The following is a 24,541-nucleotide window of genomic DNA, read 5'->3' on the forward strand; positions in this document are numbered from 1 at the left end:
AATTGCTTAACACCCTTCCATGTGAAACATCCCACAATCTCTGAAGGCTGTGTGGAATCCACACAAATTTCCCAGATTGTTACTGAATTGCATTCCATCACTGGCTTGTATGTCCATTCTTAAAATAAACCAAAATTTGCCTTACTTATTGAACTGTTTTCATAACTAATGCAGGATTCTACCCTGTTGCTCATGACAGTACAAACACTATTAACTCACCAACATTAAGGCGGAACAGCTTCAAATAAGGACTTACTACATGTACATTTATGGAAGAAATCCGAGGTCTTAGGACCTTAGGTAGCTGAAACATCCAAGGTGTAAAAGCAGAGATGGTCAAGATGTTAGAATTTGAAGAATTAGGTATTTTGTTGAATTTTGGGATGGAGTGGATTACAGAGATGGGAAAATGAAAGATCATGGAGGGACCTGAAAACAAGAAGAGAATTTTATTGAAATTTTGTTTGATTGGGAATCAATGTAGGTCAGCAAGCACTTGGGTGATGGATTAATAGGTATTCAGAATCAGAAGATGGGAGGGCTAACTAAAAGAATTTTGCAGTACCCTGTATTCCCATCTAGAATTAAAAGCACACGATTGAATATTTCTGCAGTGACTCAAGCAGGGGTAGGGATGGCTGACCTCATGGAGGTGGAAGTTAACTGTCCTGATGAGGAGAAGGAAATGGTTTGTAGATACTTGTAATCAGCCTGTTCAGAGATGTTATGACACACCTCTAGAGTTGTTAGGACTTGAACCTGGGCTTCTTGGTTCAAAGATCCAAGGCAAACTACCACCTTGCCACACGAGCCCTTAAATTATAATTTCTGATATTTTCTAATCAGTTGGTTCAGAGATGCTATTACAAACCTCTGGAACCGGTGGGACTTGAACCTAAGTCTCCTGGTACAGAGGTGGGAACACTACCACTGCACCACAAGGGCCCCACTAAGGATGTGATTTGCATGCTTATTCTCAATCCTTTAATTCCCTCTGTAACAAAAATCTTTCACTGTCAGGTTTGAATTAATGTAATATCAATATCTTTTTGTGGGAGAGTTATAAAATTTACTTTCCTATCCACCAACTTGAACTATATAGATTCACTGTAAGTGATCCTTAATAATAATCACATGAATTTTCACTGTAGTTTCAAAACACTTATCGTGGCTCTCCTATCTAGAATTTACTGTGTGTTCATGCTCCTTACTGTAATATTTATATGTATGGATTAAAGCATGTATGTCAGCTGATTTTTTTACAGCTATTCCTTTAACAAACCATTCTTGTACATCAGCCCTTGACTCTAACAATTCTTTATCCTGCAAATGTCTAACAAGTGAATGATTAAATGTTTGGAGTGACCTTGAGAATAAATGTTTGCAAACTATCTCATATATTAGCGATAACAAACATCCAGCTCATGGACCCAATCTAAAGCTGTGCACTACTTCTGTGTTACTATGAGGTACCTCTTCCACAGCACTAGGCTGCTGACTCGTTTGTTGCTACAATGTAGTATGTCAGGGAAGTGGAGGGTAGAGAAGAGAAATTGGAAAGTAAAAACAACGTAACAGCATTCACAAAATGTTTCTTTTGGTTGGACTCAACTCAAGGTTCCAGAGAAAGCTTTCATGGTTTAATTGAATTTTGGATTTGAACTCATCTTCAATAGACTAAAAGACGTCAATTTTGTTTTTGTAAATTGGTATCTGGTAAATCATTACTTATCTGAATCATATTCAATTTTACAAGGCAGAAAAGATTTTGACTGAAATATTGAGCAGAATTTTCCCATTTGTCTGCAGTTTTTTTCAAATGGTCTGCCATGGACAATGTCGACATTTTTCATGCAACCCTTCACTCTTTCTCTCATGAATGATGCAACTGATCTCCTCTGCGCTTGTCTCATGGATTCACGCAACAAGGGAGCTGAAAGTGCTGACCGGGACTTTACAATGTTTGTGCTGCTGGTACCATGGTTAAAGCCCAGTTGCACAGCTCTTAAGGCACTTCAAGCAAGACTGCCCCAACACTATGGTGCTTCACTGTTATTACTGAGGCTATGGTCTGGAAGGGGAAGCTAGCAGCCCACCTCAGCAACAGGCATCTGGAGGGGCTGATGGATCTGCTGATGGAGAGGAGGCTCTTCCTTTTTACAGCTGGCTGCCAAATGAGGCCACACCATCTGATTTGACCAACCTGGAGCCAGATAGTGGCCCGGTTAGTGCAATGTCGCAGGTTAAAAGAAACGTCCATCCATGCAGGAAGAAAATCAATGATCATTTGTGCTCTGGAAGGTTATGTGCCACCACTTTTACCTCATACTCACAGGGCCATCACTCACTCGCAAATTGGCTACTACACACATCCTTCACCTGGGGTCATGGACTGCAAACGTCAGGATTGCATCCATAGTGCTCACACAATAACTCCCCCCCTCCCCCCCATCTCCTCCTCCCAAGTCACTAACCCTTCCTCCCTTCAGTATCTCTTGAACTCATTAGAGATATCTCGCCATTTCTCCTCATGCATCACTGCTAAACATCATTCCATCCACTCTCATCAGACTCAGTCGCTCTCCTTGTCTCATTGCAGGGGCCCATCCTCCAAGTATGTCTCCATACTTGACCTGCAGGATTGACTGTGGCAAGCCCCTGGATTTGAATTGAATGAGCCCCTGGACTGATAGTGGTGTTACTCTCTGATTGACCATAGTCTCCCTTGACCTCACTAAGGACTGTACCCCTTTGTATTTCACACATTGCCACTTGGCTGAAACACATGCAGTATGTTTTCTGCATGAGCTGCTGGCACAAGCTGTTGGTGTGGCCTTGCTGTACAGCAAAATGTCCAACCCCTTAACTGTTCAGTGGTTGGAGCCACAACAAGCTGCTGTCTCACCCTCTGTGCTAAAAACAATGCAAGCAACAAAAGCTGGCAGCCTCTAAGTAAGCACAAAGCGAATAAACTCAAAGAAATGAAGCTAAGAATTGTAGTTGTATCCTGTGTAGATGCATGAAATATGTGTGTGTCCCTGTATGCATAGCAAACTGGCTGAAGCATGTAAATCACAATATCAGTGACCTTCACACTAAAGTCCTGAAGGGCTGAAATGTGAGTTGGTCCTGGAACAGGCATAATGACGTAATGAGGCTGATGGTTTGCCAGTGCCAACTTACATGGATGAAGAATGCAAGGACATGTGTCAATGGTACATGCAGGGACACTGTGGTCAGAACAGAATTGGAAGAAAGCCCAGAGAAGCAACCAGCAAGCTACTGCCGGCTGGTTACCACTGCAAACTTTATGTTAGAAATTTGTATCATCTAACTTCTCGAAAGAGGGATATTGGGAGCTGTGTAGAAATTAGTTGAATTTGCATGGAAATAAGGTAGCAAACCCTGAACCCGCCATTTAAATTTTATGGAAAATATGGGATTTGTTTTCATGGCAGCGAGAAAATGTCATTTTTGCTGTATTTTTCCTGTTGCCCATAGAGTGGAAAACTGTCCATTATCTTTCATTTATTTGCTGTGCTAACAAACATATCTAGCATAACTGAATGAATTGGGGAAAAAGTCTTGGAATTAGTCACCTGAAAATGAGGCAGATCCTCCAATGTATGGGTGAGCCATTTCTCCAGATGATTGGGCAGTGACAATGAAAATGATCCCCTGCCACCCTTGCCACAGGATGAATGAGTAGGCTTGAATTTTATTTTAATTGGTGATTTTGTCAATTGCCAATATTGATAATATGAATTTTACCAAGAGATAATCAACAGCAAAATGAAGGTACTTTATTTTATCCATAAACTTTTCTGACTGAGCTGCTAGAACTTGCATTTGTTTATAGGATGCTTTTCACAAATGCTCCACAGTTTTAAACTAGGCTGGATCCTCGTTAATGGCCAGTCTGTTGTCTCATTGTTGCATGATCAGGAAATCCTTCTTGTTGCTGAATGCACGTTCAGCTGTGTAAAGTTAAGAAAGAACTTGAGCCCACAGTTTGAAACTGATAACACTCCAGTCAAATCAGTATTATACGCTGACTGACATCACATTCTGCCTCCTCTGCATGCTTACATTGTAGACTCCTAGTGCTGATAGTATTGTCCCTACCCAAAATGGCATTCAACTCAGCCTACATCAGAAATGGACATACATGACAGGATTACCATTTTGAATGTGCTTAAAAGTACAGGTACGATATACAAAATCAAAATTTATAGCAATGAAAGTTCCATGGATTATGACACAAAAGTAAATGTAACGAAAAATTAAAGACTGCATTTTAAGGAAGGAACTTGTCGAAATTTTACCACAGTCCTCTGAAGGGTGTGTTCAGTTTAGAATGAGAGAGCTACCATACTTAAACAGCAGTAACAGTTGAATATTGCCATATAGGTGGAACATCATTTTCACTCCACACTACCTCCATCACCAGAGAAATAGAGTATCTTCTTTATTTTGAAGTGCCTCAACCATAGCCAGGTTGCGAACTGACAAAATTCATCTTTATAAAACCTGCACACTAAAGCATTAGTTATAAAAGAGGTTAGAACCTGGAACTACAGATATGGAAAATGAACATTTTACTATTGATGTCTCAAGATTGGGAGACAAGTAAATTGAAAATCTGCAGATTGATGTCTGTCAGTGATAGTCAACATGTGTTGGGGCTGTTTGTGACTAATGCAATAAAGAATCTTCCTCTCCCTTTCTAAGCTTTGGAATGGACTTGTATTTCTCCATTACTGTCTATCATTTGTGTCTCTCTTTAAAATGTCAGTCTTCCCTTTGTTTCCAAATCAATAGGTGATCCCGCAAGGCTGTTCAATGGTGCATGTTCATGATCTAAGAATGACAGTAGAATGACTCCATCACAATGAAACTGAAAGAAAACTAAATGTATAGAGTATCCTTTGTAACTCAAAATATCAGCATGCTTATGACCAGAAGCTTGAACAAAAATAATGTTACCACTTAAAGTGAATATTATAAATTTATGCAGAATCCACTCTTGATTCCCACTATTCTTGGAACTTAAACAATAAAACTTTTGTTTGGAGCTTAAATTTTCTTCAGTGTTTGTTAATAGTTTGGAGCTGAGAAGAGGAATTGATATGTGTATAGCATTCATAACTTGCCATAAAAATGCATTTGATTTTGTGCCAGAGTTTGCTTGGTGTCTGTCAGCCTTTGTTCACAGGCAAAATTTTGAAGTCTCTCAGTGTACTTTGATGTGCATGTAAATTAGAATTTCAGACATTAGATTAGATTAGATTACTTTACAGTGTGGAAACAGGCCCTTCAGCCCAACAAGTCCACACTGACCCGCCGAAGCGCAATCCACCCATACCCCTACATTTACCCCTTACCTAACACTACGGGCAATTTAGCATGGCCAATTCACCTGACCTGCACATCTTTGGACTGTGTGAGGAAACCGGAGCACCCGGAGGAAACCCACGCAAACACGGGGAGAATGTGCAAACTCCACACAGTCAGTTGCCTGAGGCGACTAGGAGCAGTAGTGATACACAGGGCATATTCTGCCATGTTCTTGAATTGACTGCTGATTATACACCTATGAGTTAATGTTCCACTTTTTTTTGTAATGTATCTTTTTTACCAGGGAAATGCACAACTAAAGGTAGAATTAGTGCAGCTGGAGTAAGATATTTTGGAATAAGAAAGGATCAAAGGATTAAAGACGAGAAATAGAGGCCCTGGGATAATGGTAAATAGGATTAAACAGTAAAACTGGAGAAGGCTGCAGGTGACAGGGAGAGAGGAATCAGAGAACAGAGTAATTTTACACTCCCGCAAAAAGAAAGAGGACACCTCAACAACCCGCTTACACGGAAGGCTATCACATGTCACCTGGTTTTTCACCTGAAATACCGCACGATAATTCAGAGCGACAGATAGATGGTGTGCTAAGCAGAGCGATGTATCTGAGAGACTGGGCACGCCGGTGTACAAAAATGAACTGAAAGAATTATAGAAGGAAGGATATTACAACCGATTAATTACGTTTGAAGAAACGGGTCCACTGGAACGCGAAGGAAGGAAACACACAAAAGGACCACTGTTCCACATAAAACTCCTTTTGTTGTGCCAGCAAGCTCTGCTATTAATTACAAAGCATTGGCAGTTTATTAAAATCTGTGAGCTATAATCCACAGCATGAACGATTAGAGCAGCCTGCAGCATCTGGGACAAGTACAAAAAAAAGTGGACAAGTACAAAAAAAAGCCAATCTGAAGTACGAAGTCTTCAGAACATGACAATTATTTTCTGAGGTACCTCTGGATGATTGCAATTAAAAGATTTACCAAAGCGTTGTGTAGGTAAGTGAAGAGGTTTGGGAACTGGGACATTGAAGCTGACGTCAGTGACTGCTTCTCGCGGATTTAGGTGTTTTAGATATTTGGTCCACTTCAAATCTGTCAGGAGCAGATCTAAACAAAAGTGCCTCTGTTGCTTCCAGTTCAGAGTTATTGCAAAAATAAACATTCAGAAGTTTCACAGTGAGAAGGAAATCAACCTGAAAGAACAAAAATGCCCACAAACGGTACCCACCAAGCTTTACGGATCCAGTTTGGCTTAATCAATTGTAGCAATAAGTACCTTACAGCAGAGGCGTTTGGTTTCAAAGTCAATGCATCTGGTGTCAGTCTGAAGAAGAAGCAAATCTGGATGCTGGAACAGGATGAAGGGAACAACTCAGTGGTCTTTTTCAAGAGCCACCTTGGGCGGTACCTGTTGGCTAATAAGGATGGCAATGTGTCATGTGAGGCAGAGAAACCTGACACTGACTGCAGATTCACCGTTATTGCACATGCCGATGGCAGATGGACTCTGCAGTCTGAACCTCATAAACGGTACTTTGGTGGATCTGAAGACCATCTCTCATGCTTTGCACAGACTATCACTGAGTCCGAACTTTGGTCCATCCACCTCGCCAGCCACCCTCAAGCCAACCTTCTAAGTGTCAGTCGCAAAAGATACGCCCATCTGTCAGCCCGAGAAGGTGAGCTGTCAGCTGACAGTGACATTCCTTGGGGCGTGGATGCTCTCATCACCTTGATTTACCAAGAGAAGAAGTACAGCATCCAAACCTGTGACAATAGGTTTCTCAGAAATGATGGAAAGCTGATTAAGAAACGTGATCAGGGCACTGGCTACACTTTGGAATTTAAAGCTGGGAAGATCGCCTTCAAGGATCATGAAGGAAAATACTTGAGTGCAATGGGACCAACTGGTATGCTAAGATCCGGACGAAATTCCAAGCCTGGTAAAGATGACCTCTTTGATTTGGAGCAGAGTCATCCTCAAGTGATTTTACGAGCTTCAAATGGCCGCCTGGTGTCCATCAGACAAGGTGAGGAGCTTGGGCAGAGTGGTAATGTCCCTAAGGAGGCTACGGTTCAAATCCCATCTGCTTCTGAGGTGTGTAATAGCATCTCTGAACAGGTTGACTAGAAAATATCTCAACTGCAGCTAAAATCATTGAATTTTAGATTGCATGTTTAGAAGGGAATATTATTCTTCTTATGAATTTATTTGTGAAAGTTAGTACTTAATCAATCATTGCAGTATATAAGGAGAAAGTAGCACATTCCTCCTTCTGGGAGATATTAAAATGTTTCTAATAACACCCTAGGAAATGGAGTCTTTTAATTCCAATTAAATATTTTGAAAAGTAATGCAACCTATTTGCCAAATTAAATGTTGTAGACCTATACAGGCAAACAAAAAAAAAAAACATTTTTTTGTTTCTAGAAATCCATGCTTAAAATTTACTCTTTTACATGATGCAGTAGGTTCTACTTTTTCTTCTTGATTTACTGGAGCTAAGCTTTGTTAGGAGCTTTAAAGGTCTCTGAAGTCTGATAGACCATTAACTGGTCTCAGGAATTTTCTTCTCTATGCTGTTCTGAATAGATTTTATATATTGTAGAGGTTCTGATAAGGCACTTTCCAATGACAATAAACATTTGAAAGAATCATGTATTGTCACATTTAGGCTTGCCTGGATTAGAGTGGTACTGGAAAAGCACAGCAAGTCAGGCAGTTTCCGAGGAGCAGGCAAGAGCCCTTCTTCAGGAAAGAGGCTTGCAGCCATTGACTGGAATGTGAAATTGCACATTTTCTGGCAGTGAATTAATTCTCACTTTTTAAACAAATTTTGTAAACCTTGATCTATTCATTAAAAATATGTTGGACACAATGGTAAAACTTGCATGATAGCATAGTTGGGATGCCTAAATACTGTTGAATCTTGACTGGTGAATGCCCAATCCTCCAAGTGTGCAGCAGCCAGTATGTATTCCATTTCTAATGTTCATATACAACAAATAGTAACCAAGGCAAGGTTTTGGAGGAAGACTGCTCTGTCTGGAGGTAGATCACAGCATCAACAATTCCACAGAATTGTTTAATGAGATTAACATTGCATGAAATTTAAACAAGACTTATGCAGCATAAATAGCATTTCACTGAAAATCGACTTCAGTAGTTCAAACAGCTCTTTCCCTACATGTAGTTTCCCCTTCTAAAACAACTTTATCATGACAAAATTTGTGGTTGAAAATATAAAGGAGCAGCTTCTGTCTTTGATTCCATTTAATTACATGGTCTCAGTAGGAGGACTCTTTATTAATTTAGTTCTGGCGACACCAGCACCATTAGTAAGCCACTGAGAACTTTCTCCAAGAAGAGATATCAGAAAGTGCAATAGAAGATTGACAGGACAAATTGACTTTGCTGGAGATCTCTTGGAAGTATCACTATGGCAATGATTTGAAAAAAATCCTGATCTTCTCTTCAGACCACAATCCTATCAAGGTCCCCTAGGTGGATCCTCTACTCCTGTTAAAATGGTAGTTACACCTGTTTTATGAAGTGTATCCTATTAAACCCATGATGGATTGTTCTGATAGATGGCAAACTGGTAATCCCTGATGTTGGTCTCTCCTGACCTCTATTATATCAATGAGCTTGTTTATTGGCCATGGGGACCTCACATGTTCCAAAATATCCTATAATTACTGTGCAGGGCCTTCAGCCCTCTATATCTGGGCATCAGCCAAATTTCCAATGCTCTCTTCACATTCTTGACCAATTTTTATCATCTTTACGTTGTGGAATTCAATTCAATTTAGCTCATGTAAACAGGGATGGATTTAATTCAGGAATGAACATTATAGTATTTGTGACACACCTTGTTATCACATTATTTGAAACTCTGGGCTGAATCTTATGATTTTTTGGCAAAGAGAAAATTGCATTGAGTTTTTTGGATGATTGTTCACTGTGAGGCCTAATTAGTTTTCTCATCAGATCTTACCAAACATACCTTATTAATTACTTACCCTGCCTCTATAGCATCCCTCATGTCTGATTCCAGTCCCATCCTAACACTTGCCAATCCCAGAACAACCTGCCATTGCACAGGTATCTCAGAATTAATTGGTGTCCCTTAAGCCCATGCCATCCATAAAAGCCAGTTGTGCACCAGACAAGCACTGTCTTTCAGAGTTCCTGACATTTGACCCAAACATGGCAGACTTGGAGAGTTCAGTGTTCCAACGTGCTGCAGGGATCTGGAGGTCCTACTGGATAGGATGATGCAGAAACAGGGATTACATGGAAACAGAGAAGATAGGAGCAAGAAATAGGCCATTCGACCCCTCGACCCTGCTCCCCCATTCAATATGATCATAGCTGATCATCAGGAGCTCAATATCCTAACCCGTGACCCAATGTCCTGGGATCCCTTGAGCCACAAGAGGAATATTTAATTCCTTTTTGAAACACAATGTTTAGGCTGCAACCTTAGTGGTAATGAACTCCAGACTCACCACTCCCTGGGTGAGGAAATGTTTTCTCACCTCAGTCCTAGATGATTTGCCCCTTATACTTAAACAATGACTCCTGGTTCTGGAGACCCCCAACATCCTTCCTGCATCTAACCTGTCTAGTCATTGACTCATACAATTGGCCATTATGTCTAGCCAACTAACAGACACCAAACATGTACTAATCCCATTTACCTGCACTTGGTCCATAGCTACTATGCCCTGTTATTGTAAGTGCTTGTCCAGATGCTTTTTAAACATTGTGAGAGTACCTCCCTCCACCAATCTCTCAGGCAGCAGATTCCACATTGCAACCATCCTCTAGTCCTATTTGAATTTTATAGGTTTCTAGTCCTTCATCTTTCAAAACTCCATTGTATATAAACATAACTGACTCAATCTCTCCTCATACAGCAGTCCCTCCACCCTAGAAATTAATTTAGCAAACTCTCCTTAAAACAGGAGACTAAAACATTCCAGGTATGGCTCATCAATGCCCTGTATCAAGACTGCAAGACATCCTTGTTCCTGTATCAGAATCCTTTCCCTTCATTTCTGGAATGAAGTGCTTATGCCCAAAACATTAATTCTCTGCTCCTCGGATGCTGCCTGACCTGCTGTGCTTCTCGACTCTGATATCCAGCATCTGCAGTCCTCACTTTCTCCCCATTACCAATGTCATAGTCACTGATCTATAATTCTTTGCTTTCTCCCTATCGCTCTTTTTTAAATATTAGGATTACAGCATCTGCCCTCCAATCTGTATGAACTATTCCAAAATTTAAAGAATCTTGAAAGATGACCACCAATGCGTCCAGTATTCATAGGGCCACTTCCTTAAGTACACTTAAGGATTTTCCTCTTCATCCAGGACCAGCAGTAAAGACCACAACTCAGAACATGCCAGCCCAGTAAAATACACAATTGAACTGGATGGCAGGCTACCCGACATGTGGCCCCTCGTCCCTTTTAGAACATAGAATATAGAACAGTTTAGCACAGGTTTTAGAACATAGAATATAGAACAGTTTAGCACAGGAACAGGCCGGTCAGTGTGCCATGACTGTGCTGACCATAATGCCATTCTAATTTAATCCCATCAGCCTGCCCACACTCCGTGTCCTTCTGTTCATTGCCTGGTTATGTTTCTGTCCAAATGCCTCTTAAACTTTATGATCGTATCTGTTTCTACCACCTTCCCTGACAGCGCATTCGAGGGACCTACTGCCTTCTGTGTCAAAAAACTTCCCTCACACATCTCCTTTAAACATTGCTCGTCTCGCCTTAAACCTATGTCCCCTAGTATTTGACATTTCCACCCTGGAAAAAGACTCTGACTATCCACGCTATCCATGCCTCACATAATTTTATATCTTTCTATCAGGACCTCCCTCAGCCTCTGACGCTCTGCCAAAAACAATCCAAGTTTGTCCAACTTCTCTTACAGCTAATAAACCCTGATCACCATGTCAAGATTTCTCGACATCTAGCTTGTTTGACTTAAGTTTAAGTTAAGAAGCTGATTATTAACTGTTAATGGCGTGTTTCTGCCATTAACAAGGCATTTAGAGTCATAGAGATGTACAGCATGGAAACAGACCCTTCGGTCCAACCTGTCCATACCAACCAGATATTCCAACCCAATCTAGTTCCACCTGCCATCACCCAGCCCATAAACCTCCAAACCCTTCCTATTCATATACCCATCCAAATGCCTTTCAAATGTTGCAATTGTACTAGCCTCTACCACTTCCTCTGGCAGCTCATTCCATACACTTACCACCCTCTGCGTGAAAAAGTTGTCCCTTAGGTCTCTTTTATGTCTTTCGCCTCTCACCCTAAATCTATGCCCTCTAGTTCTGGATTCCCCCACGCCAGGGAAAAGACTTTGTCTATTTATCCTATCCATGCCCCTCATGATTTTATAAACCTCTAAGGTCACCCCTCAGCCTCCAATGGTCCAGGGAAAACAACCCCACCCTATTCAAACTCTCCCAAGAACTCAATTTCTCCAAACTTGGCAATATCCTTGTAAATCTTTTCAAGTTTCAGAACATCTTCTGATAGGAGGGAGACTAGAATTGCATGCAATATTCCAAAAGTGGCCTAACCAATGTCCTGTACAGCCACAACATGACCTCCCAACTCCAGTCCTCAATACGCTGACCAATAATGGAAACATACCAAATGCCTTCTTCACTACCTACCTACCTGCGACTCTACTTTCAAGGAGCTATTAATCTGCACTCCAAGGTCTCTTTGTTCAGCAACATTCCCTAGAACCTTACCATTAAGTGTATATGTCCTGCTAAGATTTGCTTTCCCAAAAAGCAGTACCTCGCATTTATCTAATTTAAATTCCTTCTGCCGTCCTCAGCCCATTGGTCCATCTCATCAAGATCCCATTGTAATCTGAGGTAACCTTCCTCACTGTCCACTACACCTCCAATTTTGGCGTCATCAGCAAACTTACTTACTATATCTCCTATACTCACACCCAAATCATTTATTTAAATGACGAAACACAGTGAAGCCAGCACCGATCCTTGTGGTACATTACTGGTCACAGGCCTTCAGTCTGAAAAACAACCCTCCACCACCATCTTCTATCTTTGAGCCAGTTCTGTATCCAAATGGCTTGGTCTCCCTGTGTTCCATGAGATCTAACCTTGCTAATCAGTCTCCCATGGGAACCTTGTCGAACGCCTTTCTGAAGTCTATATAAATCATGTTCACTGCTCTACCTTCATCAATCCTCTTTGTTACTTCATCAAAAAACTCAATCAAGTTTGTGAGACATGATTTCCCATGCATAAAGCCATGTTGACTATCCATTATCAGTCCTTGCCTTTCCAAATACATGTACATCCTATCTCTCAGGATTCCCTCCAACAACTTGCCTACCACCGACATCAGGCTCACCGGTCTATTGTTCCCTGGCTTGTCCTTACCACCTTTCTTAAATAGTGGCACCTTATTAGCCAACCTCCAGTCATCCGGCACCTCACCTGTGACTATCAATGATACGAATATCTCAACAAGTGGTTCAGCAATCACTTCCCTAGCTTCCCAAAGAGTTCTAGGGTACACCTAATCAGGTCTTGGGGATTTATCCACTTTTGTGTTTCAAGACATCCAGCACTTACTCCTCTGTAATATGGACATATTTCAAGATGTCACCAACTATTTCTCTACATTGTATACCTTCCATTTCCTTTTCCACAGTAAACGCTGATGCAAAATATTCATTTAGTATCTCCCCCATTTCCTGCAGCTCCACACAGAGGCCGCCTTGCTGATATTTGAGGGCCCCTTTTCTCTCCCTAGTTACCCTTTTATCCTTAATGTAAGAACCTTTGGATTCTCCTTAACTCTATTTGCCAAAGCTATCTCATGTCCCCTTTTTGCCCTCCTGATATCTCTCTTAAGTATACTCCTACTGCCTTTATACTCTTCAAAGGATTCACTCAATCTATCCTGTCTATACCTGACATATGCTTCCTTCTTTTTCTCAACCAAACCCTCAGTTTCTTTAGTCATCCAGCATTCCCTATACCTACTAGCCTTTCCTTTCACCCTAACAGGAATATACTTTCTCTGGACTCTCGTTATCTCATTTCTGAAGGCTTCCCATTTTCCAGCCATCCCTTTACCTGCGAACATCTACCCAAAATCAGCTTTTGAAAGTTCTTGTCTAATACCATCAAAATTAGCCTTTCTCCAATTTAGAACTTCAACTCTTAAATCTGGTCTATTTTTTTCCACCAATATTTTTGAACTAATAGAATTATGGTCACTGGCCCCAAAGTGCTCCCCACTGACACCTCAGTCACCAGCCCTGACTTATTTCCCAAGAGTAGGTCAAGTTTTGCACCTTCTCTAAAGGTACATCCACACACTGAATCATAAACTTTTCTTGTACACACTTAACAATTCCTCTCCATCTAAACCCTTAACACTATGGCAGTCCCAGTGTATATTTGGAAAGTTAAAATCCCCTACCACAACCACCCTATTATTCTTACAGATAAATGAAATCTCCTTACAAATTTGTTTCTCAATTTCCCTCTGACTATTAGGGAGCTCTATAATACAATCCCAATAAGGTGATCATCCCTATATTATTTCTCAGTTCCACCCAAAAACCTTCCCTGGATGTATTTCCGGGAATATCCTCCTTGAGTACAGCTGTAATCCTATCCCTTATCAAAAACACCACTCCCCCTCCTGTCTTGCCTCCCTTTCTGTCCTTCCTGTAGCATTTGTATCCTGGAATATTAAGCTGCCAGTCCTGTCCATCCCTGAGCCATGCTTCTGTAATTGCTATGATATCCCAGTCCCATGTTCCTAACCATGCCCTGAGTTCATCTGCCTTCCCTGTTAGGCTTCTTGCATTGAAATAAATGCAGTTTAATTTATCAGTCCTACCTTGTTCTCTGCTTTGTCCCTGCCTGCCCTGACTGTTTGACTCACTTCTTTTATAAACTGTACCAGTCTCAGACTGATCTCTTTCCTCACTATCTCCCTGGGTCCAACCCCCACCCCCAACCTTGCTAATTTAAATCCTCCTGAGCTGCTTTAGCTAATCTCCCTGCCAATATATTAGTCCTCTTCCAATTCAGGTACAATCCATCTTTCTTGTCCAGGTCAGTTCTACCCCAAAAGAGATTCCAATGATCCAAAAATGTGAATCCTTCTCCTATACACCAGCTCCTCAGCCACACATTCATCTGCTCTATCCTCCTATTCCTACTCTCATTAGCTCATAGCACCGGGGTTAATCCAGATATTACTACGCTTTTTAAATTCCTGCCTAACTCTCTATATTCTCCCTTCAGAATCTCATCCTTTTCCCTTCCTATGTTATTGGTTCCAGCGTGTACAATGACCTCCTGCTAGGCCATTTCCCCCTTGATGAACATTCTGCGGCCTCTCTGAGACATCCTTGGTCCTGGCACCAGGGAGACAACACACCATTCTAAATTTTCGCTGCGGGCCATAGAAACGTCTGTCAGTGCCTCAGATTAGAGAGTCCCCTAACACAATTGATGTATTGATTCATTTCCGGTCCCAGGCCTTTTAGCTCCATCTCGGTAGATCCTAGTGACTTCTCAGTGCAAATATGACTGACACTGATACAATAGTCTGGCATTGATTTCTCATAGCTTTGACTTGCACAGCTATGACTTCTGGACAGAGGGAAATGGGTCTGGGTGGGTTACTCTTCAGAGTGTTGGTGTGGACTTGATGGGACGAAGGGCCTGTTTCCACACTGTAGGGAATCTAATCTGGTTATAGAGGGAGTACCTGCTCCCAGGTTAAGCACTTCCACCCAAAGAATAAAGCTCCTCTACTCCAACTCAACAATGTGCCCAATCTAAGTGCAAAAGAGTACCCCTACAACACTAGAATCTTCCACTCTTCCTCATACTAGAGGGCAAGCATTTAGGGGAAGAGTGGGACATTCAAAAGAAATGTGAGAGGCAATTTTATTTAAATAGAGAATGATAGGTGCTGAGAATGTGCTGCTCGAGGTGGTGATGGAGGCAGATACGATTAGGGGCGTTTAAGGGACTTTTACATAAGGACATGAATAAGTAAGGAATGGAGGGCTATGGACCCTGGTTCAGCAGAAGGGATCAGTTTAACTTGTTGTCATATTTGGCACAACATCATGGGACGAAGGGCCTGTTCTTGTACTGTACTATTCTAAATTCTATGTTCTAAGCAATGTTGCCAATCAATGCCACATTAGAGGCGAGTCAGTGCTATCGGCTTATGACTTGTAGATTTGTTGACCAAGGCTGCCCAAATCATTTGATACAGTTCTACAGAATGCACATTCGTAATAGGTTTTCAGTTAAATTGAAGTAAGATTGTAAAAACATTTTCTAAAAATGATTAGTAATATCTTCTCCAGTTATTTTTGCATCATTATGCAGGGAATTTTTATCAACTGAAATATGAAAAACTGTTGCAACTGCAAGGGACATTTTGGACATTTTCAAGGTTGCTAACATGAAGAAAACAGCAGCTTTCAGTTTAAAGGGACAGACAGCATTTTACAGGAATAATCCATACTTTAATTACTGAAGAGGCTTCATATTTAGTCACTGACCCATTACAAAGGGGTTTTCCATACACCATAAATGTAGAAGTCAACTGGGTCATGTTAATATTTTTCCCTTTTTTAACCCCTCGCCTGCAGCCATCTACACCTGTTCACATCTTGTAGTTAAAATCCTGCCAGAGCATCAAAGCTCTGGTTGAATCAGCAATGGTAGACACAAAGGTTCTACTGTCAGTGATTCTCCATCAGAAGGAAATTTCTGTCAGGCTTTTCAGTGCTGTGTGGAATTTGGAGTTGAAACCAATTGTTGGAGACAAGAAGGAGAGCTTTATTATAGATCAAAAGAATAAAACTTAACCTGGGAGTATTTGCTGTTCGTATTGGTTTCCCACAGTACAAGGTTTTACGGTCCAAACAGTGACAACCCTGTCATCTGGTTTGATATGTTTTTCAAGTTATTTCCACCCAGAAAGTGAAATGAATACACAGACTTTCTAATTTTAATGACAAACTCATTAAGCTAACTAGTTGCACTTCATACTGGAAATTGTCCTGAGACTTTAATCATAATCATTATGCTGTCTCAATTTTATATTGACATGTGTGTATTTTGCAACAGGGATCACAGCAGAGGGAGGCTAGGTGTAACTTTCATATTGTCAGTTTACTGGAATCATCCCACACAGTAAACCTGCTTTCTGTATGCTTCCTTCAGTACATTGTAGAAGCAAGGGAGGACGTAATTGTCTCCATGTGGGCGGTACTTTTATAAGCATTGGTAGATTATTCCAGAGAGCAGATCTGTAGCGCTGAGAGCAACAAACGTATTAATGATAAATTCTCCACAATATTTAGAACAGGGTTAACCTGTTGATCTTGCAATTGAGATGTATGGAGCTTGGCCTCAATGAAAAAGACTAGCAAAATAGTATTGTTTGAAATTTGAAATAAAACTAAGTTGGAAGAGAGCAAGCCATTGAACACAGATTACCTGGTGCTTCTGTGATTTTTTCAACTCTAATATTACAGCCTATTTTTAAAATTGATAAATAGAATTGGCATTTTATAATGGGACAGTCACTTTTGACCATCTAAAGTCCCTGAGAAGAAGTCAGAACTTTCCATTTTAAATCATTTTCTTAATCTAATATGCCTCCATGCCTTTTGATGTGGAGATCTGGCATCATTTAAGATTTTCTGTGATTTTTCATCAATGGCAGGTAAATTAGAACACTAGCAATGAGTGCATCCATCCTAGGTTGTTTTATGACTTTGAAAAATGTGTCAACTCTGGAACAAACTAATTACAAAAATCCATTGCCATTTATCTCACCCAATGCCTCCAAATGTAGATTTGACTTTCTTGTAATTCAGACATTCTACCCTCTCTTTAAAGAAATATAGCATCCACAGCAATTTGAAGTGTCAGCCAATGGTTAGGAAAGCTTAAATTTTGCCTGCAAGGAAAATCTATCCTTTCATTATTACATTCACCCATTCATTATCATATCTAATGTTTCTCATTTGCAATTTTATTATTGTTACTGGCCTAAGAAAGAAGCCATACTTACATAGAACCTCATCAAAGACCTCACATCTCAAACTACAAATATAATAAATTACTTTGCTGTACAGTTGGTCTTAAGATGCAGTAGCTATATTGTGGACAGAAAGTTGCCAAAAGCAGCAATAAAATGAAAGAGCAATTCATTTGTCTTTGATAATGTTATTTGAGGAAAGAATGTTGAGTTAGATATCAGAAAAGCTGATTTTAAATAATATCATTGCATCACAGCTCATCGAGAAAGTGACACCTCAAGCAATGCAACACTGCAGTTCTGCATTAAGATGTTGACCTAAATTATGCTGTGGATGTCCTAGCATTAATATGGTAGCCAAATAGTCAATTTTCTGTGTTGTATCATTCTATGAGTGAAGCTTGAAGCCAATTACGCAGGTTTGCCAAGCACAATCATCCCTTTTGAAATACATGCTGGCCATATCAAATTAATTTCTCTAGTTCATCTAGATACATTTTAATTTTACCTTTCATTAACAACTCTACAAGTTTCTCTACCACAGATGTTAAATTAATCAGTCTATGATTAGTTATACCTTAAAATTTATAAAATGTTGGCTGCACTCTATTTCCTCTGCAATAGAGACATCACTAAATAGAGATGTGAAATATAATTTCTAGGCCTTTCTAATTGACTCACTCATTTCCCTTCAGAATTCTATTATGCTTCCCTTTAGGCCAAAGCACTGCCTTCCCTTAGCATGACTATCATCTATTCGTCAGAGAATCTACCAGCCCATTTCCAACCACTTTAGAACTCACTTACTCCACAATAACCATTAGCAAATTCTAATGTAATCATTAAACTCAATCATCTCCCATGTTACTTTTAATAATTCTCTCTTTAATACTATTCTTATAAAACACCACTCTTTTGTAAAAATAATACTCATTTCCTTTCAAACATTCTTATCCTACTATTGTTCCCTTTTTCTCACTTTTCTCAATTTTAAAAAAAATTATTGCTATTGTGCATATAGACCTCATCTTCAATTTTAAATGGTTTCTAATCTTATTTTTCATCCATGGTATTGTGAATGACTAACAGCTTCCATAATTTTTAGTGGCATGTATTAACTCATGACTTCCCATTGTTATTCGACAGATATGTGTGCTAATCTCACTAACCCTATTGTGGTAAACTCATTCCTCACCTTTTTAAAATCTGTGCTAATGCTGACCTTTTCCTTTCTAGGTAAAATCTTACGTTGTGTAAGCTTAAGATCACTATTCTCAAGGTGCTCACCCCTATTCAGTTTAACTCACTAACTTGTTTCATTGTATTTTCCGAATCATTGTTATTATATACCTCTGGAGCAAGCAGGATTGGAACGGAGGCCTCCTGGTTCAGAGTGGAGCACCACAAGAGCACTCAACTAAATCTGCTTCATTACTCATTAGATATCTAACCATAGTTGTGCCCTTGTAGACCTAGGAGCATGACTTACCAGCAAGACCAATTTTGTACAATATATACCAGGTGTTGAGTTGTGACAGATTCACCCTTAATATATTATTTCACAAATATATCTGCTTGCAATTTTGTAGAACTAATGTTAGGAATAAGTAGTGCAAAAAGGGATGGTTCATTATTTAAAATTATATTGCATTATCTTGACAAATGGTAATTTAAGATTAACAAATTAAGTCCAATGTTTTTTTCCAAAAATTAAACAAAGTCAGAAAATGCTGAAATGCACAATAGATCAGACAGCATCTTTAAAGAGAAACAACTTACAAAGCATGATCAAAGGTCTTTCACACAAAATATGAAGATGTCTTTTCTGCTAACATGCTGTCTTTCAAGCAAATTATTTTAAATCAAATGAGATTTCTGTTCATGTAGACCTTTATAAAGTCTTCTCCCACCTGTCTCTTCGTGCCAGTATTTCCAAGTGGACATTGTGTTATTAAGATCAATAGACTTGTTAACAAATCGATTTGACTATTAATTATTTATTGAAATATGGAGGACAGGCAGACCTGTAGGAAGACAGAAAACAGTCCATACTCTCAGCAACATGCCCAATCCTTCACAGTCCTTCAGCTCACTCTGAAGGGATTTTGTTTGGATGCCTTTTCTCCTTGAATCCTTCACTCTTATGCCATAATAGTGGGGCTAATTCATCTCTGCCACCTGCTGATCTGTGACAGTTGTTGAAGATTTAAGAAGAGGGAAATTTGCATGGCCTGAGTGTTTGTTGAATAATAATTTGTTATATTAGAAAAGAAAAATTCTGCTCTATGCCCTATATATTGGGCATAGCAGCTTTTTAAAAGATGACAATATCTTGTGATCTAAAAGTCAAGAATAATGAGGGGCTGTCAGGGTAGTGGAGTTAAGGCCATAATTAGGTCATCCATGATCTTATTTGAAAGCCTGAGCATGCTCAGTGTGCTGAATAGCCTGCATCTGCTCGTATTCCTTATATCCCTTCCTGCTGTGATTCATAGAAATGCTAGACACCAAAATGCACTGGCATTTCTTCCACCTAATGTTACAGAGGTGCAAATGACAAGAAATATGGAATGAGTGGGAAGACCATCTCTTGGAAAGCTGTCCACCTCCCCTGTGTGTACCTCCCACAGATCCTAATGTACAGTTACTTTGAGCTTTAGCGAATGCAGCAAATGCTGAAACCATCTAGGAACTCTCACATCATCACAGCATGAGTTGTAACTGCCCTGTCATTATAATGCTTTTACACTGTACAAAATATAAAATTGTACACATATAATGTAGTGTACACAGTAAGTCTAACTATTCATCCTGCTGTGACGCATGTTTTCACAAAAAGTGGGAAAGGATTTATCAAATGCTTTCTGTATTTCTCAACTGGTCCCTTCCATCCTTGATTCCTCATATCAACTTTCCCTAAGGTGCCTCTTGTCTTCATGTTTATTTGGGAAATGCATTGTCATTTGAGGGCCAAAGGAAAAAATAAATGAGCTATCACAAATCTTCACTCCCAGCGTGGAGTTGTATTGATAGAGTTCAGTGGATAAGAGAATCGAGCCTACAGTACTATGGTCCTGTTTCCCATTTCTTGTGAACGTCATTTTATTTGTTCATGCTTTTGCATCATCTTGCTATTTTGTTTTAAAAGGTTCAAATAATAGTCTAAAACAAGGATAATTCCTGTTGGTTCTGGTTTTTATGCTTTTCAACCTATTCCTTTGGAGAATACAGTGGGGCCATGGGTAGATTACCAAGCTGATTAAGAGTCTGACAGGCCATGATGTGAGGAGAAAGTGAGGTCTGCAGATACTGGAGATCAGAGCTGAAAATGTGTTGCTGGAAAAGCGCAGCAGGCAGCATCCAGGGAACAGGAGAATCGACGTTTCGGGCATAAGCCCTTCTTCAGGAATGAGGAAGGTTTGTCCAGCAGGCTAAGATAAAAGGTAGGGAGGAGGGACTTGGGGGAGGGGCGTCAGAAATGCAATAGGTGGAAAGAGGTCAAGGTGAGGGTGATAGGTCAGACTGGGGTGGGGGCGGAGAGGTCAGGAAGAAGATTGCAGGAGCCACAGGGTGGTTGGGTTGGTTGGTCCGGGTCCCAGAGGTGTTCTCTGAAACGTTCCGCAAGTAGGCGGCCTAACTCCCCAATATAGAGGAAGCCACATCGGGTGCAGAGGATGCAATAGATGACGCCCCTCCCCCAAGTCCCTCCTCCCTACCTTTTATCTTAGCCTGCTGGACACACTTTCTGCATTCCTGAAGAAGGGCTTATGCCCGAAACGTCGATTCTCCTGTTCCCTGGATGCTGCCTGACCTGCTGCGCTTTTCCAGCAACACATTTTCAGGCCATGATGTGAACATTCCTTCCAATGCCGTAACCGTCTTCAACCAGCTGATGGGACATGCACTGTTGTCTCTCCAATGTGGACTACTTGAGCACAAATCATTCTGGACTTTGGAATTTTATGGATTATAAAATGACATTAGAATGTCTAAATACAAGTGTAAGAACTTGCAAAGAAAGACATTTTCCTGAAACATGATTTGGAGATGTTGGACTGGGGTGTACAAAGTTAAAAATCACACAACACCAGGCTATAGTCCAACAGGTTTAATTGGAAGCACACTAGCTTACGGAGCGACGCTCCTTCATCAGGTGATAGGGATTGAGCCCTTCACTATCACCTGATGAAGGAGCGTCGCTCCAAAAGCTAGTGTGCTTCCAATTAAACCTGTTGGACTATAACCTGGTGTTGTGCGATTTTTACCTGAAACATGTAACAGTGATAAAACACCATAAAGCTGTTTTATTTATCTAAAAACTGCATTACTCGTGTTTCTTCTCCCAAGGAACTATATTAAATGATGCTGTGAGTTGCATGGCTTTGTTCAAAATATTAGTGCTTAAAAAAACACTGATTCTCTGTGCATCAGAACAGAATTCTGGACTGGTGAGGTTGCAGTGAATTGAGAAATGTAAAAGTAAAAAGTAAAAAAGTGAACATGCAAAAGTTCAATACTTAACCAATACTCAAAATTACACTTTTTCATACATATTAGCGTAAAAACAACACTCATTCATTAAATAGTTTAACAGGCCTACAACCAGATTCATAATGAGAAAATTCATATAACTTTGAAAGATTAGAAATCCATTGCATTTTATGCAACAATCAGCCCCATTAATGGCTGTAGAATTCTAAATTTTTTTTCTGCTTCAGTGTATCCAATACAAAATTGTTATTAGTCTTTACTTCTGGCATTATTCTAGCTTAATTTGGTCATAACAGTCCCTCATGGACTTTTCAATATTAGTTTATTTACGAACTAAGTCAGAGATTAGGAGCCATGATTGAGGCAGAATGGGTTCATTTGTCCCAATGGACACTGGTGGAACAAATTAGTGATTCCTACAAAGACTAGCATTCTGGTTCATGGAAGAAAAATAATAAAAGAAAGACTTACATTTATACAGTACCTTTCACAACTACCAGATGTTGCAATGTTTTTTCAAAATAATTGAAGAACTGTTCTGAAGTGCAGTCCCTGTTGTAATGTAAGGAATGCAGCAGCTAATTGCAAGTTCCTACAAACAGCAATGTATTAATTACCACTTTTCTTTTTGTATGATGTTATTTCAGAGATAAATTTTGGTCAGGGCATTGGGAAAACTCCCCTGCTTCGAAATAGTGTTGTCGAATCATTTACATTTGCCTGATGTCTCAGTTTGACTTCTCCTGAAAAGGTAGTACCTCCAACAGTGTAGCACACTTTCTGTATTGCACTAGAATGTCATTCTTGACTTCATTGTTCAAGATCTGAACTGGGACTTAAGCCCATAACTTAATGCTTCATAGAGGGAACAATACCCACTGAGTCACAGTGGATGATGATGAACCATTTTGTGATCACCTACAGTCTTTTGAGAACATGGATTTTTGCAGTCCAATGTCACTGAGTGCTTTTTTTAAGTAAATGGTACTCTGTGTTGCTGATCTTCCACATTCCGTCTGATAGCTTTTAGGTCTGTGCCAATTAAATTACAAAAACCGATGATTAAAAGAGAATTGCTCTTTAGAAATTTATAGAGTGGTTTGTTTTTGCTCCTTTAGAAATCACTGCTTGACTTTGCAGCACCCTCCTACTCTTGTCACGCACTGTAATTCATCACACTGCTCCTGGCTAATGGTCGAGCCTTGGTCTGATGTGTAGAGAACAGGTTTGAAGGAAACAATAATATTCACATGTGCTACCATGTGATAGTTGGAGAGCTTCATCACTTGCTTCTTCTCCATAGGATGGCAATATCTAATCTCCACATATAATAAAAACAAATTTAAAATTTCATTTCCTTTACTTTTTGAAGTAAGCAGATAATACAGTACAAATTACTGTCAGTGATGTTCATTGTACAAATGTTTAGTGTGCTCATTCAAGCTTGTTCTCTCCAATATTTTAACCTGTTAATGCCCCTGTTAGAATACCACAGACAAAAAATTGTTTTAAGTAGATATATAGTAGAGCCTCATGCTGATCTGTAATGTAGTGTGTTAGAATGTGGATTCAATTTTCCTTTAAGAATTGCAAAATTATATCCATAGGGTATTGAAGCATGACAAAAACAAATGGCTTTTCCTGTTTATATGATTAAACCCTTCTCGACAAGAATCGTCTAACAATTACACTGAGGAAGTATTATAACACTTGGTTGGAAAACCTCTGAACAAGAGGAATCTTTTACATCATACACCTCAGAATCTTTGGGGATCTCTGAACATTGAATGATTTATCAGTATAACTGTTTGATGAAAACCTATTCCCAAAGCTCTCTTATATCCAGAAAATCCTACAGTCAGAGGGACTGGACATTTTAATTCACAGATACAGGCCATTCAGCCCCTTAGTCTGATCTGCAGTTCAGATAGATCTTGGCTGATTTGTACCTCAATTCTATCTTGTTGCCTTTGCTGCACATTCATTGCCTTTTTCTCACAAAACTCTTATCAGTTGTCTTAAACATTACAATTAATCCAGCATCCATAGATTTTTTTAATGAGAAGTGTTCCATATTTTTACTGCCTTCTGTGTGATATGTGACCTGGTTTCCTATCTTACATTGCCTAGCACTAATTTTAGGACCAAGCCCTTTCTTCCTGATTCCCCAGCAAAGGAAATCATTTCTCTGCATTTACTCTTTTCTATCCTTTTATAATTTTAAACACCTTGACGTGATCATCCTCAATTTTTTTAACGTAATTGTACAAATTACATTTTTGCAATATTCCCTCTTAATTTAACCTTTTAAATCTCGGTGTAACTGCTAACTTTGCATTATGCCCCCTCTGAAGTTAATATGTATTCCTAAAGATTCAGTGCCAATAATTGAACAGCATAACCCAGTTCAGTATGATTGAAGCATCACTTCCTTGAAATAAAAACCAGCATTCCTTTTTGATTACCTTTTGCTTTCACTCAAGTGTGCACATTGTCACCCAAATTCCTCTGCTCTTGGTCTTCCACCATTGGAAAACTATATCCAATTGTCTTTCTCAGATCAAAGTGAA

At 39.8% G+C, this 24,541-nt stretch overlaps 1 protein-coding gene across 1 annotated transcript in view; it reads left to right on the top strand.

The window, feature by feature from the left end:
- The first annotated feature begins 5,630 nt into the window (after positions 1-5,630).
- Positions 5,631-24,541, top strand: part of fscn2b (fascin actin-bundling protein 2b, retinal) — a 45,370-nt gene continuing 26,459 nt past the window's right edge. The window contains exon 1 of the mRNA XM_043714779.1: positions 5,631-7,393. Within this exon, the coding sequence (XP_043570714.1) occupies positions 6,571-7,393 (823 nt within the window). The 5' untranslated portion in view covers positions 5,631-6,570. The remainder of the gene's footprint in view (positions 7,394-24,541) is intronic.

The sequence above is a fragment of the Chiloscyllium plagiosum genome, chromosome 24 (genome assembly GCF_004010195.1).
Source record: "Chiloscyllium plagiosum isolate BGI_BamShark_2017 chromosome 24, ASM401019v2, whole genome shotgun sequence".
In the NCBI taxonomy this organism is placed as follows: Eukaryota; Metazoa; Chordata; class Chondrichthyes; order Orectolobiformes; family Hemiscylliidae; genus Chiloscyllium; species Chiloscyllium plagiosum.